This window comes from Schistocerca gregaria, chromosome 2 (genome assembly GCF_023897955.1).
Source record: "Schistocerca gregaria isolate iqSchGreg1 chromosome 2, iqSchGreg1.2, whole genome shotgun sequence".
NCBI lineage: Eukaryota > Metazoa > Arthropoda > Insecta > Orthoptera > Acrididae > Schistocerca > Schistocerca gregaria.
In genome coordinates, this window is record NC_064921.1 from 419,614,542 (window position 1) to 419,633,960 (window position 19,419).

The following is a 19,419-nucleotide window of genomic DNA, read 5'->3' on the forward strand; positions in this document are numbered from 1 at the left end:
AGTATTCGATACTGTAGACTTTTAGGGGATGTCGATACAGATATGCAAAATGTAAAGGGAAACTTTGGTGATGTTTAAATATTGTACTGTGTCAATATTAGGACATTTTGCACAGAAAGAACAAAAATAGAATTAATGTAAATATATATTAGTGTTAGTAACCTATTTTCATTCAATTTTGTAATTACATTTCATTTTGTAAAAGAAAGACTCACTGTTTGCTGTAGCTCTGATTAATTGTATAAATTATCAGTTTTGAGCTAAATTATTTCGTATAAAATGGACAAGATACTTTTAAAAACTCACCAGCTAAAGAGAAAGTCTGTAAATGAACGTTTAATGCACACTTCTGGAACTTTCTATGGAGAAATTCTATATTATGATCGCAAAAATACGAAAACTTGTGAAAACTGTTTCATAACCTAATTTCGAAAGACGATTTATATCAAGAAATATTGCTAAAAAGATTTATTTACGTTTTGAAACACGATTTAAATCATTTTACATATAAATAGTTGTTCTAAATCACTCAAGAAATATCCAGAATCAAATGTCAAGATATTTCTGGAAACATCGGTACAAATCTGGTGAAGGTTATCCAGAAGCTGGCAGAATTTATATGTACTGATCCTTTTACTTACTTTAATCTGTACTAAATTTCTGTAATGTCTAATTTAGTTTTAAGTCGTGAATTGCTATCGTATTGTAAACAAAACATTGTCAAAGACTCTCATTGTTTGGAAAGATATTAATACACCTAGGAGTTGTCAGTTGCCAGTTCGGATATGTAGTGCGGTTAGCTCGGAGAGTCAGTTGTTGAGTCTGTGAAGTCTGTCACTTCTGTTTGTAAATAAACGTCTGTAATGAAGAATTACTTGTCGTCGTCAATATGAACTCAAGACCTTTTGCACGAAGCAGACACCTCCTAATGCAACGTTTTAATTTGGTGTTGAGGAGCTGAAATGTTATAATTTGGTTGAGGAAGCTGGGATGTTATAATTTGGTACAGAAAGTCCTGGGATGTTATAATCTGGTGGAGGAGCTGGGATGTTATAATATGGTGGAGGAGCTGGGATGTCATAATTTGGTGGAGGAGCTGGGATGTTATAAACTCTACTATACACACGTCCTGAACCTTCTTGTGTTTCCCCTGATGCAACAGAATTGTGATGTCATTTTTCAACAGACAGTGCCCGTACACACATGGCACATGTCTCTGTGAACTGTTCGTGTAATGTTGAGGTACTACCATAGGCAGAAAGATTCCCAGTCTGCCCCTGATAGAACATGTGTGGAGCTTGGACGTCAACTTCGTTCCAGTGCCAGTATCCAGTATATCAAGATCACTCACAACAGTTGTGGGCCACCTTGGCAAAGGAGAGGACGTAACGGGTTTATGACGCATGCAAATTTGCTTATGACAGCATGTCAATGCACACAATCTTTATGTCACCAAATTTTCGGTTCTCAGCGCAGTTAAGCTGCTGAAAAATGCAAGAAACTTGTACAGATAATTAGTGATTTTAACATACATATTCAATAAATAGTAAGTTATTTTATCTCAGTGGCAAGATTGTTATTCACAATTAACTTAAAGCTACAAACACAGCAATCTTAAATGTACTTAGACAGAAGAATGATTGTGAAATAAGTAGCAATCCGAGGAGCTTCCTTTGTTTCATATAAAAGAACAATAAAATTATTCCATCCACACTAAGACACTAAGCTGAAGGATATGCACGTCTCTCTGTGTGGTACATAATTCAACAACAAAAGTTAATTTGTTGGAATATAATTTCACTCAATGCTTCTTTCAAAACTGTAGTAGTAAATTCTAGATCCTATAGCTCCTGTTGACAGGAGTGTTATCATCATCATCATCATCATCATCAGCTGCTCATGTAGAGAAATTGATATCCTCATACAAGTAGTTTTCCAAATTATATGAGAAGTTATGATTGTGAAAAGTTAATTATAAAATTCCAAATCCATCCTCAAATAAGTCCTCCAATAGTCGGGTTCACTCTGCAACTCATAAAGTAAATTTATGTGGTAAAGCTACCTTTGCTTAAGCAGCCAATGTATAGATCACTTTGAATCGTCTTCCTGTGTCTCACATTGTGTTTAATTTTTTTTAGCAACATAGCTTACAAACAAAGACCATAATAGAATTTCCTCCATTTCTAAATAAATGAATACACTTTGAGGTTATGAGAGCATAGTCGCTGCCACTACAATTTCTTTGCTAAATTGATAGATGGCGAGTGAGCAGTCGAACAATAGATTGAAATTTATGTTGTGTGAACAACTCAAGCTGAGTCAGTAATATAGGTGGAATTGAGCAGTGGATACAGAACACAGTAAATTTCTTAGTATTTACCTAGATGAAAATCTACGATAGTTAATTTATCAATTTCACATGCAATAAAATCGGTAGTTCACTAAATCTACTCAGTCAGGTATCAAAAGTAGTTTCTGATCAGACAATAAAAATAATTTATTATGAGACAATTATTAATTATTGGATAGAGATGTGCGCACCACTACTAACATACATATAAACAGAATATTGACCCTGCAGAAAAGCACAATCTGGATTATCCAAGGAATAGGATACAAAGATTCCTTCAGGGAAATCGTTGTACATCATCAATACCTCAACATCTTGTATCTTTACAAATTAATTACATTTTTTGTGACACATAAAAAAAATCAACTGAGTTCTCTGATATTCATATCTATAATACAATAAAGAGACAGGCTGCTACTGCAGACAAAGAACTAAGCTAAATACAACAGACAATAGTTCATGCATTAATGGCTAGGTATGGTGTAATAAACTGCTGAACTCTATAATGCATCACAAAGGGAAGTTATTCAAAGTGAAACTGAGAAAATCTTGACAGATAAGTGTTTGTACTCTTTGAGTGAATATTAATATTAAACTAAATAGGAATCTCTGTATATTTTGTTGTATAAACACTGGACAAAAGTGGTTCAAATGGCTCTGAGCACTATGGGACTTAACTTCTGAGGTCATCAGTCCCCTAGAACTTAGAACTACTTAAACCTAACTAACCTACGGACATCACACACATCCATGCCCGAGGCAGGATTCGAACCTGCGACCGTAGCAGTTGCGCGGTTCCAGACTTTAGCGCCTAGAACCGTGTGGCTACCCAGCCGGCAAGCACTGGACATTTGTAGTAATTATGATCTAATATCAGAGTCCTTTGTGGTTTATAAGTAAACTGATATTGGTACCATGTATATATTACTTATGCATATAATGCGAGTGCTCTCTGTTTGTACAAAAGTTGTAAAGCCTATTATCTTAATAAGTGCACACACACACACACACACACACACATATATATATATATATATATATATATATATATATATATATATATATATATATATATATATATATAACATTGCTAAGTCGTTTGTAAAAGTCATCAGTTGGAGGTTCCATGCAAAAAAATTCAATAAATAAGTAAAGAAACTCTGCCTCTGTCTTGTTATCCGGGAGAGTAGCAGTGTGCTGAGCAGCCACAACGTTGAACTGCTGAGCTTGGTGTAATCTTGCGAAAGCGAATCGTAATGTTTAGATTGCCTGGTAGGACGAATTTGTAGCGCACTTACCAGCTGTATCAACAAGACACCACATTCGCTTTTTTTAGGTCTTCTAAGGACCCTGGGAGGTTTGAACCGCCGTATTCCATAACAATCCATTCATGATTTTCGTGTAACATACACATATTTAAGAACGAAAACCTGCTGGTAAACAGCAGAAGTCCTAACATTCTGCAGAAAGACGTCGTGCATTTACTAAAAAAAAATAGAAATTTTCTTTGTATGTAGAGAATGTGCACCATGCAAAAGGAGATTTTCGTTTGAGCTAGCGTAATTTGTATACAGCTACCGCGAAAATGGCCAGCAGAAGAAACTTGTCAAAAGCAATAAAACTGTTTCCTAACATAGAAGGAAACCAATTTCACGCTTGTTGCTGCATCTGAGCCACAAAAGTCAAAAATATGTAACACATTCGCAGTTGAAGCAGAAGTAATGACGTTAACAAAAATATCCGTGTATTAGAAAGCTGAGTGGAGTATAAGACCGAGCGAATCATTAGTCTCCATACAAAGTTGTTACATGTCAAGGTAAGTGTCTATCATAATAAGAACAGACAAAATAAATACGTGCTTCTCATGCAAGAAATACGTGTTTATCTTCCTACGCTTTCAGCGAGAAAGATGAAATTGCACACATAGATGAAAGCGTTTCTCCACGAATAAGTTTTAGCTTATGCTATTTAATCAGTGAGATTCGTCGGTTTTTACATTTATTTCGTGATCATTCAGGTCGTTTGAAAATTTACTAGCGCTTGAAACGCAAAAATGTAATAAATATTTCAATAATTAACTAGAAAAGTGATTAAAAACGGACGTTAATTTTACAGCTGCTTTCTCGCCATTGGTGGTGCTATTGCGCTAATGTCGTGCTGTCAGACACTAGAGTCGCGTTCGTCCTTGTGAAGCTTCGGTATATCTTTACATACGAAGTGGTTCGTCGGTATAATCTGGCTGCTTTGAAAGACCATGGAGGTGTAAACAAAAACAAACCATGGCCGGCAGCTGTAGACTGTTGTTTAAATCATTTACGCACAGGCTGTTGCAAGCAAACTTACGAGAATCGCATTTTTGTAGATTGAGCATTGCCAGACGTTTCTCTGCGGAAGCGAGAACTGATGCTGGTGAGTAACTATGTTAATTGGTTTCTTGTCCCATGGCTCATTTCTACGATTAATAGAAGCGAGTTCGTTATTTGACTGAAAGTAGTTATTGTAGTAATTCGCAGTGCTCCATAAGATAAAATTAATGCTTTCCATTTCTTTGCAGATAGAGATCCAGCACCGTTCTTCTTTAACAAAGATGTGCAAAATTTGCTTAAGAAATTGACAAGGGTTGATTTACATAAAGTTTTCAGAGCGAGAAAAGAAGGAAAGGATCTAAAAGAACCAGAATACAAATTTATGTCAACGGAAGAAGTAAACAAGGTAAGTCAAATGTACATTGTTACGGCGTAACAGGCTTTGGCTTTAATTACACTATGTGTTCTAATGATATAAATCAGTAAGATGCCTTATTCGTCAGAATCTAGACAACTCAAGATTGGCATCTGTGAGGCAACTTTCCAACCAGCGACAGCAGTGCTTATGTATATGCACGATTTCATAGGTTTTTGAAGCAGAACGAAAATACCTTGAGAGTCAGTTTTTTTGTTTGTCTCCCTTTCTTTTGTATAATTATAAACAATGAAGGTGTATGCCCAACATGTTTGGATATTCCCCCAATTTATCCCATATTTGCCAATTTATGTCGGAGACTACATTGTAGATTATGGGTCAAATAGCATAATGGCAATTCAGTTTTAATGTATATCTAAATTAGGGAAATAAGATATTAACATGTAGCGCCAAATATGTTATTCTATGTATACATTGCAGAAAGTATTTTAAAAATAGTTTCTTGTGTGTGTGAACAAATATTGTTAAAAGTTACGTATTGGACCCACCTTGCATTTTTCAGTAAGACGCAAACTTACACACTAGTCTTTGCTACCCTGCAATTTATTACCACAATCAGATTTTCTGCTTTTACATTTGTTGGCTTCGCCATTTCATAAACAAATTGTCATGTTCCAAGCTAATTTAGACCTTAAGCTGCACTACTGCTCAGTGCGTTACCACAACTAAGATTTCGTGAGGAGTGGTGGTCTCTACGTAACTTTTCTGTGAATCTTTATGAAGTTTAAATGTAAATTGTCACCCCATTGTTCAATAACAGGCAGTAGAGGAAGCATGGCAGCGAGCTGAAGAAAGATTGCAGATGCCACCTTTCCTTTCACCAACTCCAGACGTCCGTCGAGAGATTTGTAAGGATCCAGAACTACAAGGCTATTGCGATTCAAAATTCCTGTTTACAGATATCACATTTGGTGTTTGCAATGAGGCAAGTAATGGAACAAAATAGCTTATAGCACTTCTGATATTTATCTACAATTAGAAATTCATGCTTGGTAACATTCATTGCAAATAAGATTATGATAAACGTAAACTACTGGTAAATGTGCAAAAATATGTATACATTTACTACAAACTTATCAAGATAATATTATTTAATGTCATACTGAAAATAGTAAACTCTTAATTACCTGACTGCTCGAAAGTAAGATTTGTGTTCGTTCTTCCTTTAGTTTGGTTTTAACTTAATCCAGTGCTTGTTGTATATTAACGATTTCATTTCCTAAACAACTGTCGGTCATTGTACATCCACTGCTGGCTTAAGATCTCCATTAGCCTTCTCTGTGCATGACTGATATGCATCCATGCTGCTGCTTCCACCTCTTTCCACCTGCACTTCATTTGTACTAGTCAGAATAATCTTTCACACTCCTCTCTGTCCCCAGATTAATTTTTTTGATTTATCATCTCTCCTTTGCTGTCTCTGAGAGAATTACAATGTCATCGGTGAACCTCAAAGTTTTTATTTCTTCTCCATGAATTTCAATTCCTACTCCAAATTTTTCTTTTGTTTTCTTTAGTGCTTGTTCAATATACAGTTCGAATAACATTGGGTATAGGCTACAGCCCTGTCTTGCTCCCTTCCCAACCACTGCTTCCCTTTCATGCCCTTCGACTCATAACTGCCATTTGGTTTCTGTACAAATTGTAAATAGCCTTTTGCTCCCTGTATTTTACCCCTTGTCTTGAAAGGAGGATATGAGATGAACATCAACAAAAGCAAAACAGGGATAATTGAATGTCGTCAAGTTAACTCGGGTGATGCTGAGGGAATTAGATTAGAAATGAGACACTTAGAGTAGTAAATGAGTTTTGCTATTTGGGAAGCAAAATAACTAATGATGGTCGAAGTAGAGAGGATATAAAATGCAGACTGGCAATGGTGTCAGGTGGCAGTTGACGCTAAATAACGAAAAGTGTGAGATTATCCACATGAGTTCCAAAAGAAATCAGTTGGAATTCGATTACTCGATAAATAGTACAATTCTCAAGGCTGACAATTCAACTAAGTACCTGGGTGTTAAAATTACGAACAACTTCAGTTGGAAGGACCACATAGATAATATTGTCGGGAAGGCGAGTCAAAGGTTGCGTTTCATTGGCAGGACACTTACAAGATGCAACAAGTCCACTAAAGAGACAGCTTACACTACACTCGTTCGTCCTCTGTTAGACTATTGCTGCGTGGTGTGGGATCCTTACCAGGTGGGATTGATGGAGGATATCGAAAGGGTGCAAAAAAGGGCAGCTCGTTTTGTATTATCTCGTTATAGGGGAGAGAGTGTGGCAGATATGATACACTAGTTGGGATGGAAGTCATTACAGCATAGACGTTTTTCGTCGCGGCGAGACCTTTTTACGAAATTTCAGTCACCAACTTTATCTTCCGAATGCGAAAATATTTTGTTGAGCCCAACCTACATAGGTAGGAATGATCATCAAAATAAAATAAGAGAAATCAGAGCTCGAACAGAAAGGTTTAGGTGTTCGTTTTTCCCGCTCGCTGTTCGGGAGTGGAATAGTAGAGAGATAGTATGATTGTGATTCGATGATCCCTCTGCCAAGCACTTAAATGTGAATTGCAGAGTAGTCATGTAAACGTCATGTAGATGTGTCCTCTTGGGTAAAATATTCCAGAGGTAAAGTAGTCCCCCATTTGAATCTCTGGGCGGGGACTGCTCAGGACATTGTTATCAGGAGAGAGAAAACTGGCGTTTTACAGATCGGAGTGTGGAATGTCAGATCCCTTACTTGGGTAGGTAGGTTAGAAAATTTAAAAAAGAAAATGGATAGGTTAAAGTTAGATATAGTGGGAATTAGTGAAGCTCGGTGACAGGAACAAGGCCTCTGGTCATGTGAATACAGGGTTATGAATAGTAAATCAAATACAGGTAATGCAGTCATAAGTTTAATAATGAATTTTTAAAAAAATAGGAGTGTGGGGGAGCTACTGCGATCAGCATAGTGAGCACATTGCTGTAGCCAAAATAGCCATCAAGCCCACACCCACCACAGTACTCCAAGTTTATATGCCAACTAGCTTCGCAGATGATGAAGAGATTGAAGAAATGTATGAAGAGATAAAAAAAATTATTCTGATAGTGAAGGGAGATGAAAATTTAATAGTCATGAGGGACTGGAACTCAATAATCGGAAAAGGAAGAGAAGGAAAAGTATTAGGTGAATATGGAATGGGGGTCAGAAATGAAAGAGGAAGATGCTTGGTAGAATTTTGCACAGAGAATAACTTAATCAAACCTAGCACTTGGTTTAAGAATCAGGAAAGAAGGTTGTATACATGAAAGGTTTCAGATAGACAGAGATTTAGTAACCAGGTTTTAAATTGCAAGACATTTCCAGGAGCAGATGTGCACTCCGACCACAATCTATTGGTTATGAACTGTAGATTAAATCTGAAGAAACTGCAGGAAGTTGGGAATTTAAGGAGATAGGACCTGGAGAAACTGAAAGAAACAGAGGTTGTAGAGAGTTTCAGAGAGAGCATTGGGGAATGATTGACAAGAACGGAGGAAAGAAATACAGTAGAAGAATGGGTAGCTTTGAGAGATGAAATTGTGAAGGCAGCACAGGATCAAATAGGTAAAAAGACACGGGCTAGTAGAAATCCTTGGTTAACAGAAGGTCTATTGAATTTAACTGATGAAAGGAGAAAATATAAAAATTCAGTGAAGGAAGCAGGCAAAGAGGAATACAAAAGTCTCAAAAATGAGATTGACAGGGAGTCCAAAATGGCTAATCAGGCATGGCTAGGGAACAAATTTAAGGGTGTAGAGGCATATATAACTAAGGGGTGGGATAGATACTGCGTACAGGAATATTAGACACACCTTTGGACGAAAGAGAACCACTTGTATGAATATCAAGAGCTCGGATGGAAAACCAGTTCCAAGCAAAGTAGGGAAAGCAGAAAGGTGGAAGGAGTGTATAGAGGGTCTATACAAGGGCGATGTACTTGAGGGCAATATTTTGGAAATGGAAGAAGATGTAGATGAAGATGAAGTGGGAGGTACGATACTGCGTGACTAGTTTGACAGAACATGGAAAGACCTAAGTCAAAACAAGGCCCGGAAGTAGACAACATTCTATTAGAACTACTGATAGCCTTGGGAGAGCTAGCCCTGACAAAACTCTACCATATGGTGAGCAAGATGTATGAGACAGGTGAAATACCCTCAGACTTCAAGCAGAATATAATAATTCCAATTCCAAAGCCAGCAGGTGTTGACAAGTGTGAAAATTACTGACCTATCAGTTTAATAAGTCACAGCTGTAAAATACTAACATGAATTCTTTACAGATGAGTGGAAATACTGTTGGAAGCCGACCTTAGGCAAGAGCTGTTTGGGCTCCAAAGAAATGTTGAAATGTATGAGGCAATACTGACCCTACAGATTACCTTAGAAGATAGATTAAGAAACAGCAAACTTATGTTTCTAGCATTTGTACACTTAAAGAAAGCTTTTGACAATGTTGACTAGAATACTGTCTTTAAAATTCTGAAGGGGGCAGGTGTACAATACAGGGAGGAAAAGGCCAATTACAATTTGTACAGAAACCAGATGGCAGTTATGAGAGTCAAGGGGCATGAAAGGGAAGCAGTGATTGGGAAGTGAGTGGGACAGGGTTGTAGCCTATCCCTGATTTATTCAACCTGTATGTTGAGCAAGCACTAAAGGAAACGAAAGAACAATTTAGAGTAGGAATTAAAATCCATGGAGAAGAAATAAAAACTTTATAATGTTTGTTGATGACATTGTAATTCTGTCGGAGACAGCATAGGACCTGAATGGAATGGACAGTGTCTTAAAAAGAATATAAGATGAACATCAACAAAAGCACAAAAGCAAAACAAGAATAGTGGAATGTAGTCAAAGTAAATCAGGTAATGCTGAGGGAATTAGGTTAGGAAGTGAGCCACTTAAAGTAGTATATGAGTTTCCTGTTATGGAAACAAAATAAAATGATGATCAAAGTAGAGAGGATATAAAATGTAGACTGGCAATGACAAGGAAAGCGTTTCTGAAGAAGATAAATTTGTTAACATTGAGTATAGATTTAAGTGTCAGGAAGTCATTTCTGAAAGTATTTGTATGGAATGTAGCAGTTACGGAAGTGAAACATGGACGGTACGTAGTTTAGACAAGAAGAGAATAGAAGCTTTCAAAATGTGGTGCTACAGAAGAATGCTGAAGATTAGATGGGTAAATCACATAACTAATGAGGAGCTATTGAATAGAATTGGGGAGAAGAGAAATTTGTGGTACAACTTAACTAGAAGAAGGCATCAGTTGGTAGGACGTGTTCTGGGGCATAAAGGATCACCAGTTTAGTATTGGAAGGCAGTGTGGAGTGTAAAAATTGTAGAGGGAGACCAAGAGATGAATACACTAAGCAGATTCAGGAGGATGTAGGTTGCAGTAGGTACTGGGAGATGGAGTAGCTTGCACAGGATAGAATAACATGGAGAGCTGCATCAAACCAGTCTCTGGATTGCAAACAACAACAACAACAACTGGAATGTCACAGTGGGAGAAGGGAAGGAAGGAACCATAGTTGGCAGTCATGGTTTCGGAAGGGGGAATGACAGAGTCTAATGGCTTGTTGACTTTTGCGGGGAAAGACAGCTAGTAGAGATAGATACATTGTTCAAAAATCACAGAGGAGGATCAAGACTGGGATTCACCATGATATAAACATAGAAACCAAATGAATTTTAGACAGGTGCAAGAAAGTAGAAGTGGGACTCTACCAGGTGCAGATATTAAACAGTGACCACGATTTCCTTAGAGCAGAGGTAAGAAAAAACTGAAGACTGTCGTGGTGAAGAAGTGCGACCTGGAGAAGATAAGGTCAAGAAAATAAAGAGTTAAGGAAATGCTATCACTTTAGCTTAGTAACTCATTACAAGACAAAGAACCATCAAAAAATGTCATTGGTTGTTGGACTGTGCTGAAAGAAGCAATCATAAAAGCAGGACAGAGAAGTATAGGATACATAAACTAGAAAAGAGGAAAAAACCAGGCATCACACCGAAGATAGAGGAGAGAAGAAAATCCAAAAGTCAGAACAATGAAGATGCAAGAAAGAAAAGATGAAGCACTTGATGAATAATCACGTGCATAGAGAAAAGATAATCAGGGTATAAAAAAAGAAAATAATGGCTAAAAGATGATTGCAGTGCAGTAGAAAATTAAAGAAGGGATAATACGATTTACTGCACAGTGGAGTAAAGAATACGACATGGTACCGAAACAGACAAGGAAGTGCTATTATAGAAATTTTCACTGAAAACAAGAAAATAGTGTACAAAGGTCATGAAAGCATTCCCCAGAGATGTAAAGAGTATGTAAAACAGCTCTAACACAGAGTACAAGCCAACAACTGTATTACTTGAAATGTAAAACACGGTATATTATGATGACGATAATTATGACGACAATGAGGAGAAGAAAAGATCACCAAATGTAATAGAAGAAGTGGAGAGTGCAGTAGATGCAATGAAAATAGGTAAGCTATAGGTATACAGGTACAATACCAGGTGAAATACTGTAATGTTTTAAGTCCAGAAAGAGTAAGAGAAATATTGAGGTTATGTAACAAAGTATATGATAGTGGTTAATGGCCAGAAGACTTTCTGGTTATGGTAACGAGTCCAGTATCAAAGAAACAAGGAGCCAGGAAATGCAGTGGTACTGGGAAGTTAACTTTATTTCACATGCAGCAAAGTCATGTTAAAAATCATTAATAAAATTTATTTTTTGTCCATCTTTGGGGGCTATTTGGATGCAAGCTCTGCAGCTGTAATGTTGATATACACTCGAATAAACTCAGCAGTCATACTTACATTTTTATTTTAAATGCCACAGTCAGTTTCGACCACATTTGGAGAAAAACAAAATGTGCAACTGGTGTGTTTATTTGATTGCATTATTGTTAATAATAAAATGGACATGCTCATCCACTTCCAGTGACCTGTGGTACAAGAGAGGTATTTTGTTTGTGTGTGTGTGTGTGTGTGTGTGTGTGTGTGTGTGTGTGTGTGTGTGTGTGTGTGTGTGTGTGTCTGTCTGTCTGTATAAGAGTCCTCTTATAAGTCCTTTGCTTTTTACAGTCTGAATGCAATTTCCAGGGCAATACTGAAATGAAATGATTTTATCTTCTTCCTTGTTTTACCAGTGATTCAGGAAAAGCAGCTCACTTCAGAAATAATGAGACAAAATTTACCATGGCTTTATTTCCCCAATTTCTGTGGAACCAATTTGCTAAGAACTTTGGCTCATCTGACAAATTTTTGCTTGAGGAATTTTAATTCCCTTCTTTGCCCTGTACTGCCTAGATACCCAACAGAAAAAAAAAATTGCTTAGAAAGAACTCAACGCAAAAGTAATTCTTTTGTAGCAGGGAGCTAATAATGCTGATTCAATCTGTCAGTTGTTTGTCAGTAGCTCTGGCTGAATTTTCTGCCCCCCCCCCCCTTTCTTTTCTTCTCTCTCTCTCTCTCTCTCTCTCTCTGTGTGCATTGTGAAATGCTGTGTGCTTGTCCCATAGGACAGATTGATTGTTGCTCGAGACCCAGATGGTACTTTACGACATGCTGACAGAGATGAACGTTTCCGTTGCAATCAAATCTACTTTCCTCTTCCTGGTCGCAAATTAAGGACACCTCATATGTTTGAAGAAGAACACCTTAAGGTATGTTTGTTATTCGTATTGTACATTACTTGACATTTATATGTTGAGACCAATCAAAACAATGTTTTTGTAGGAAAGTTAGTGAAACGTTATATAAAAAAAAAAGTTTTATGTCATAACTAGTTGCATTGTAGAATACTGTACATCTCCAAAAAATTTCAAGGGATAATGTAATTCATGTTGGTAGAATATTACACTGATACTTGCAAAAAATCTATTGGATTACATATTTGATGGCCATTTCTTTAAAGTTTAGTATTTGAGAGATGGCATTCCAGGAAATGAGGGCAAATGGAATCTCCTTTGATCCAAAGAACATTTTAGGACCTCAAAATTATATCCAGTTTTGTATCAGTTATACTGAGTAGAAATGTTTGTCTTGGGTAGTATTTGGTGCACACTTTGCCCAACCTATTGATTAAATGTGAAATCATTTTTTCCAAGAAAATATTAGCAGCAAATGTGCATCCCATATATTAATGCATTGATTTCCACTTTCAGAAGCTGGTGGAAGCCTCTGAAAATAGTCTTCATTTTATGCATAACAGCATTCTAACTGGCACTGAGTTAAACTTCTGCCCCTTTAGTGGAAAAATAAATAAAACTTCCATCATTTGCTAGCAAATTCAGACATCACGTGCCAGGGACACAGTGACCATCACAATTAGTATTCTGATAAAACAGCCACAAACTACCCACATTTAAGTTCAAAATTACCAATTTTTCACGTGTTTAAACATGGTACCAAACTGTGCTTTTAATCCATAATGTTTTGGCACCAGGGCATTGATTAGCTGATGATGCTTGCTTCTGACATGGGGCACCAGTAATAGTGACTTAAATTGTGCATGATCAGTGACTGTTTTATCTCAGTATCATTTGCTAGGCTTTTATGAATGCACCGAATGGTCAAGCACTTACATCCTCTAATGGAAAAGCTCTCAAAACTTTCTGTAGTAATATCTTGATTTTCAAATCAAGTGAGTTGTCACAAATTGTTTTGATGATTTTTCGTGCCTTTTTTTGAGTCAAATACTGAAGTAACATGAAGCCCCCATTTTATTCTGATGTAGAACGGTATACCCTTTCCTCTTTGCCAATGACAGAACGTATACAATTGAGAGATGCTGTGTGAGAATCCAAGCAGTATCAGCAAGGCACCAGCTTATGTCCCCCTATCCTACCCACCCTCTGCCTGTATGCCTCTTAACATAATGTACTTGTAGTATTGTCACTAACATAGATTCTCAAGTAGAAACCTTTCAGTGGCCTAGTCAACCAAGATAAAGGCCGCCAATTGCTCTAATTTTATATGTTTCTGTATAACTTAGTCCCAGCAGCCACCACTTTGCATAGCATCACAGTCTCTTTGTACCCAAGATGCACATATCTGACATGTAACCTGCAACATTGTGCTCTACAGTCTATGCTTACAGTGAGGAGTATGCACACCAGACTGATGGAGTCTTAAATAATCCTTAGCTTAGTTGATTAGTTCCCTTGCCTTGAGACTTGTCTGGAGATCATCCTGTGAAATGCTTTACAATTTTCTCAACATCTAGAGCGCACTACAGGTTTTGTCCATGATGGTTCCAAAGGGGAAATTAAGACTGTCTTCCTGAAATATTGGATCTTAGCTTGTTCCTCAATACGCCGTATGATTTTTTTCTTATTGTAACATTTCATGCTAAATACCTTTCTCTTGTACTATAATAAAGTTGAAAATATCTTTGTCTCCCCTGTGGTTTCCCCTCATACTTGAGTCTGAGAGATCTGTCTTTCCTTTTAACTGCTCCAAACTTATCCTCCTTTCCTCCACAAGAAAGGAAGTAATAATTCCAAATTCTGGGATAGTTTAAAGTACTTTTATTTGTTTGTAAGCACATGAAGGTAAAGACTGGCTGTCAGTTGTGTCGCATAACTTTGTTGCAGTGAATCACAATTTTAATCAGTCATTTCATACAAATACCTGGGTGTAACAATTAGTAGAGATATGAAATAGAAAGATCACATTGGATAATGCAGGTGACAGACTTCAGTTCATTGGAAGGATACTATAGGGGTTGCACTGGATGTGACTCCCTGAGGATATGTGTCACATCCAGTGTGTCAGTGAGGCAGCATTCATTTAAAATTCATTTGTTGATGAGAGTTTTAGTGTGATTCAGTCCCCTCATCGCGGTCTGCTAGCAGCCATGCTATGTCCACAATGCAGCAATGCGCTGAGTGGCGCGTCAGCACTTGCCATGAAATCTGCGGTCAAAGCACTCAGTGTTGCTTATGGTCATTTCCATCGCCCCATATTGGACAGAATTGCAGTCGGTGCATCTTGAAAGCCCAGTGTGTCTGTGTTGTCCATTGAAGCCTCAGCGCTCTCGTTAAGTATACATGCGCTTAGGCCTGGCTCCAAGGTATTAGTGATTGGTGTGATGGTAAGAAGGCAGAAGTCCCAACAGCAGCACAGAGAACAACTAAAGAGGTGGTCCCAACATACAGCCGATAAGGTGGTACTCGCACTGCCCAGGGCTGGCGTCACCAGGTGCCCCCCTCCCAAGTTGAACAGCTTGCAGTCAGCCAGATGCATTCTTCATCTACAGAAGATCTGCTTAGCCTTCATCTTCAGTCACATTGTGTCTGGCAGGGGTGACAGCTTGCCCCCACAGCTGAATGTCTGTGGACTCACAGAATTAGACTTGAAAGTGGCAGCAGTTGGCAGCACTTCATTGTATGTCACAATGTCATCCTGCAACTAATGGAGCTGGTCTTCCACAGTATCTGTGGCCCAGAGGGGAAGGAAGGAGAGGGTAATATAGTGGTTCATGACGCGATCCTCTCACATGTATGACCAAATGTGCTCCAGCTTTTTGAGCATATCATCATTCTCTGATTGACAAATGTTTAGTTTCAGAGCAATCTTCTATGCAAGGTTCGGAGCTCGTAAGGTGTTATTGTGTCGTCTTTAGATGTCGTTACCACATTGTAAAGTGTAATTCTCCCTTCTTTTCTTGAAAACATTAGAGAAGGAATTACGTGAGTAGTAGAGTGGTGCTTTAAGAAATTCAGAAAGGGAGGGAAACAATTTACTGGTAGGTAAAGGTTATACTTATAGTAATTTGTGAAAAAAAATTTTACCCACCAGTATTTATTTTCTGTTGGCTCAAAAGAACTGGTTTCATAATGGCTACAATGAATAGTAGCAATGCATTGTTTCTTTGTTTCTTTTCTCTGACTATTCTGTGACCTCCCTTTCATCACTATTTTCAGGCTCAGATAACACATCATCTTTTTCATTTTCATTATTCTACAACATGTCATCCTCGGGACTGTCAGTGGTACAAGAAATTCCTGTTTTTTAAAAACTCTTTTTAACAATATCAACACTACTTTCTCCATGCACCTCCACTTGCACATCGTCAGTGTTGATGGCTTCCATATCTTGTCTTCTGGAGTCAGCCGATGAGATCCCACAACCATCCATTCTGAATACACGTGTCAAAGATGTTCCTTGAAAGGTTTGTTGACACTGACAGCCAAAGGTTGAAGATGGACATTAAACCTCCAGGGATGATGACAGGATGGGACTTAATTAATTTCACTTTCTCCTTTAGAGCTTCCACAAGGTGACCCCTGAAACTATCTAGGACAAGAAGGGACTTCTTGTGTAATAATGCCCCTGGTCGTCTTCCCCAGACTTTCTCAAACCAATCCCATCAAATCTATTGTTATCCAGCCCCTTTTCCTGAACTCATGAGTGAATACCATGTGTGGTAATCTCCTCTGGTATTGTCTTCCTTTTAAAGATAGCACACAGTGGAAGTTTATTGCCATCTACTGTGATGCACAATATCGCTGTGCAACTTAGTTTCTCTGCTCCAGTCATCTTCACAAGGAAACTTTTTAAGCCAGTTCAAGCAAGGGTGGTAGTATGTGGCATATCCAAAAACACAGCATTTCCAGCCTGGGAGAGCAAACAGTCATATTGCTACTGCACTTGTATTATGTAATCATGGAACTCGATTAGCTAATCTGTGTAGCCTCCTTCATAGACTGAAATTTTGCCATCTCATAAAACAAATCACCCAACCAGTGCATGCTTTAAAATCCTTTCTGTCAATGTTGGGTGTGGCAACTGTCTCGCGAGCTTTGTTGTGAATCGTTTCATAAGAGACAGCAGAACCATCATTCTGAAGTTCATTGATGTAAGCAAGTACACCATTATTAATTGAGGATATTTCTCTGTTTAAGGCCCACAGAAAGATTTGGAGCTTGCCTTTCTAGCCATGAGTTTACCATTTTGTCCATCAGTACCATATTGTACCATATTGCATTAGGATCAATGGAGAAATGGCTTCCTGCAACTCTCACGCCATTTATATCGATGTAAGATAACACATTTAATTTAAATTTTGCCGTGTAGTTTAAATATTTTGACAGAATGATGACTTGTAACAAACTGCAATGTCTGCAGCTCCATTTTTCAAATTTACAGTATGTTGTGACAATGGAAATATTTTTGGGCCAAGTACTGCTGTGTTCATTTTTGCCCATTGTCAAGTCATTTGAAGGTCACTCCAGTAAGAACGAACCAGGGAAGGGAATTATGCGTGATATTAGTAAAATTTTTTAATGATGAAAAATAGAACGGGACAGGAATATGCGAGGAGAGGTGCTTACATGATAAAGTACTGTACTCCACACTGCCTGTTAATAGAATATTCTTAAGCCTCCTTTGAAATGATGTACTGAATCAGGTGTGTCTGATGCTCTTTCGCACAGTCTGTAGCAATGTAGTCGTTGCTTGTTCATGTTCCTTCAACCTCCCCCCACCCCACCCCCACCCCCCGAGTGTTTATACTTGTTGCTCAACCATTTCGAACTGTGCAGGTGCACTATGCTTACATGTCATTCGAGACAGCTTAAAAATTTTATTCCTCATGCTAATACTGTTCTGCTCTGCAATATCTCCCAGTCTTTATAAAATTCATCCTGAATTTTTGCACTCAGATCCTCCCTCTGACAAACTACTATCCATCTTCATAATTATTTCATCCTTTGCTGGATAATTTTTCCCTTTAATTAAGATGAATTCCACAGAACGTGCTCCTTTACACGTATTTACTTAATATTTTACATTAATTCCCAGATGGCTCTTAACCCTTTATTTACTAATGACTTGTCTCCTAATTTACTATGACTCGACTTGTTACTCTCTTTTATTTCCAGTCACATTATTAAACCATGCAACAGGTAATTCTAGGTGTGATTCAGTCTTTCACTTGCAAAAAACACAAATTACACAAATGGCAATGAGAATCGCTACAGTACTGGTAGCTAAAATGCTTATATTCATAATGTTATGCTGCTTCTCTTGGTAGTGCTAGGTGTGTTGCAACATCTGTTCTGTGAAAGTCCACCCCTTCTATGATGATTTAAATTTATCTAATGAGTAATGGTTTAAGGTATTGCTCAAAAGGTAAGGTTCTGGACCAGTAGCATCTCCAGTGGCTTATTTGGCCAGAACAGGAAAGGGTGTGTCAATTGGATCATTGTTGCACATATAATCATGGCTAGGAGGGGGAAAGTTGTTCAAAGTATGTCACAAACTGCACCATTTATTAGGATGCCACTGTCCCTTACTTTCCTCATAGGCATACCCAGCAGCTTCTTTCTTTGCTGTCAGGTAGTGGCTTAACCTACTGTTTTGGTACATCAACTAAGTCTTTGCATTTGAAACAAAAATTTCCCTTGTGTTTCTTCAAAACACACACCCTTAAAACTACATTTGCGCACAAACTACTTCCAGCTCTACCACATACAATGTACTGGTCAGTAGCTCCAAGTACCTCCCTTATCTTACAGTTACTTAGAGGCTGACTTCAGCCTGCAAAGCAATACTTCATTAGAGATTTCCTTTGCAAAGTTGACTTCCTGCTGCTTTTTGGCACTTTACCATTTGCATTGAATTGTTATGATGTCATATGCAGCTTAAATGGTTCTACTTTAATGATGATAGACCCGTCCAATGATGTCTCACTTGCAGCTGTCTCCTTCGGGTGAAACAATCCCTGAATCTGACTATACTGAGAAAAATTTCATGACTTTTCTCTTACCCCCATTACCTATACCCTTGCAAGTCCTCAAATCCACTCTGATACTTTGGCAAACATTCTTAAAAGGATTCAGTCTTGTCGGTCCACTCACTAGCCTTATAAATGTCTTTCCCTCTTCTCTTCCTTCCCCTGTTTGGAGAAAGTGACTCCATGAGAATTGGTGAGGAATGTGCATCCTTTGGACACACAACAGTTGTACTACCCCATTATCCGTGACATGCACAACACAACTAGCATCATCAGCAGCTACTTGTACGTTCTTCATACTATCTACAGTAAAATCACTGCAGTTCCACTCTGTATGTCACAATAATCACCAGCACATGTTTCCCTGTGCATCTGGCCCAGATTCCACAGCCTCAAAACACAGTACTAGTCACCGAGCGAGGTGGCGCAGTGGTTAGTATACTGAACTCGCATTCGGGAGGATGACGGCTCAATCCCGCATCTGGCCATCCTGATTTAGGTTTTCCATGGTTTTCCTAAATCGCTCCAGGCAAATGCTGG

General features: G+C 38.1%; 1 protein-coding gene across 1 annotated transcript in view; it reads left to right on the forward strand.

Moving 5' to 3' along the window:
* Positions 1-4,519: 4,519 nt before the first annotated feature.
* LOC126323758 (28S ribosomal protein S22, mitochondrial) overlaps positions 4,520-19,419 on the forward strand; it is a 31,868-nt gene continuing 16,968 nt past the window's right edge. Inside the window, exons 1-4 of the mRNA XM_049994760.1 lie at positions 4,520-4,759; positions 4,905-5,062; positions 5,853-6,017; positions 12,659-12,802. Of these exons, the coding sequence (XP_049850717.1) occupies positions 4,630-4,759; positions 4,905-5,062; positions 5,853-6,017; positions 12,659-12,802 (597 nt within the window). The 5' untranslated portion in view covers positions 4,520-4,629. The remainder of the gene's footprint in view (positions 4,760-4,904; positions 5,063-5,852; positions 6,018-12,658; positions 12,803-19,419) is intronic.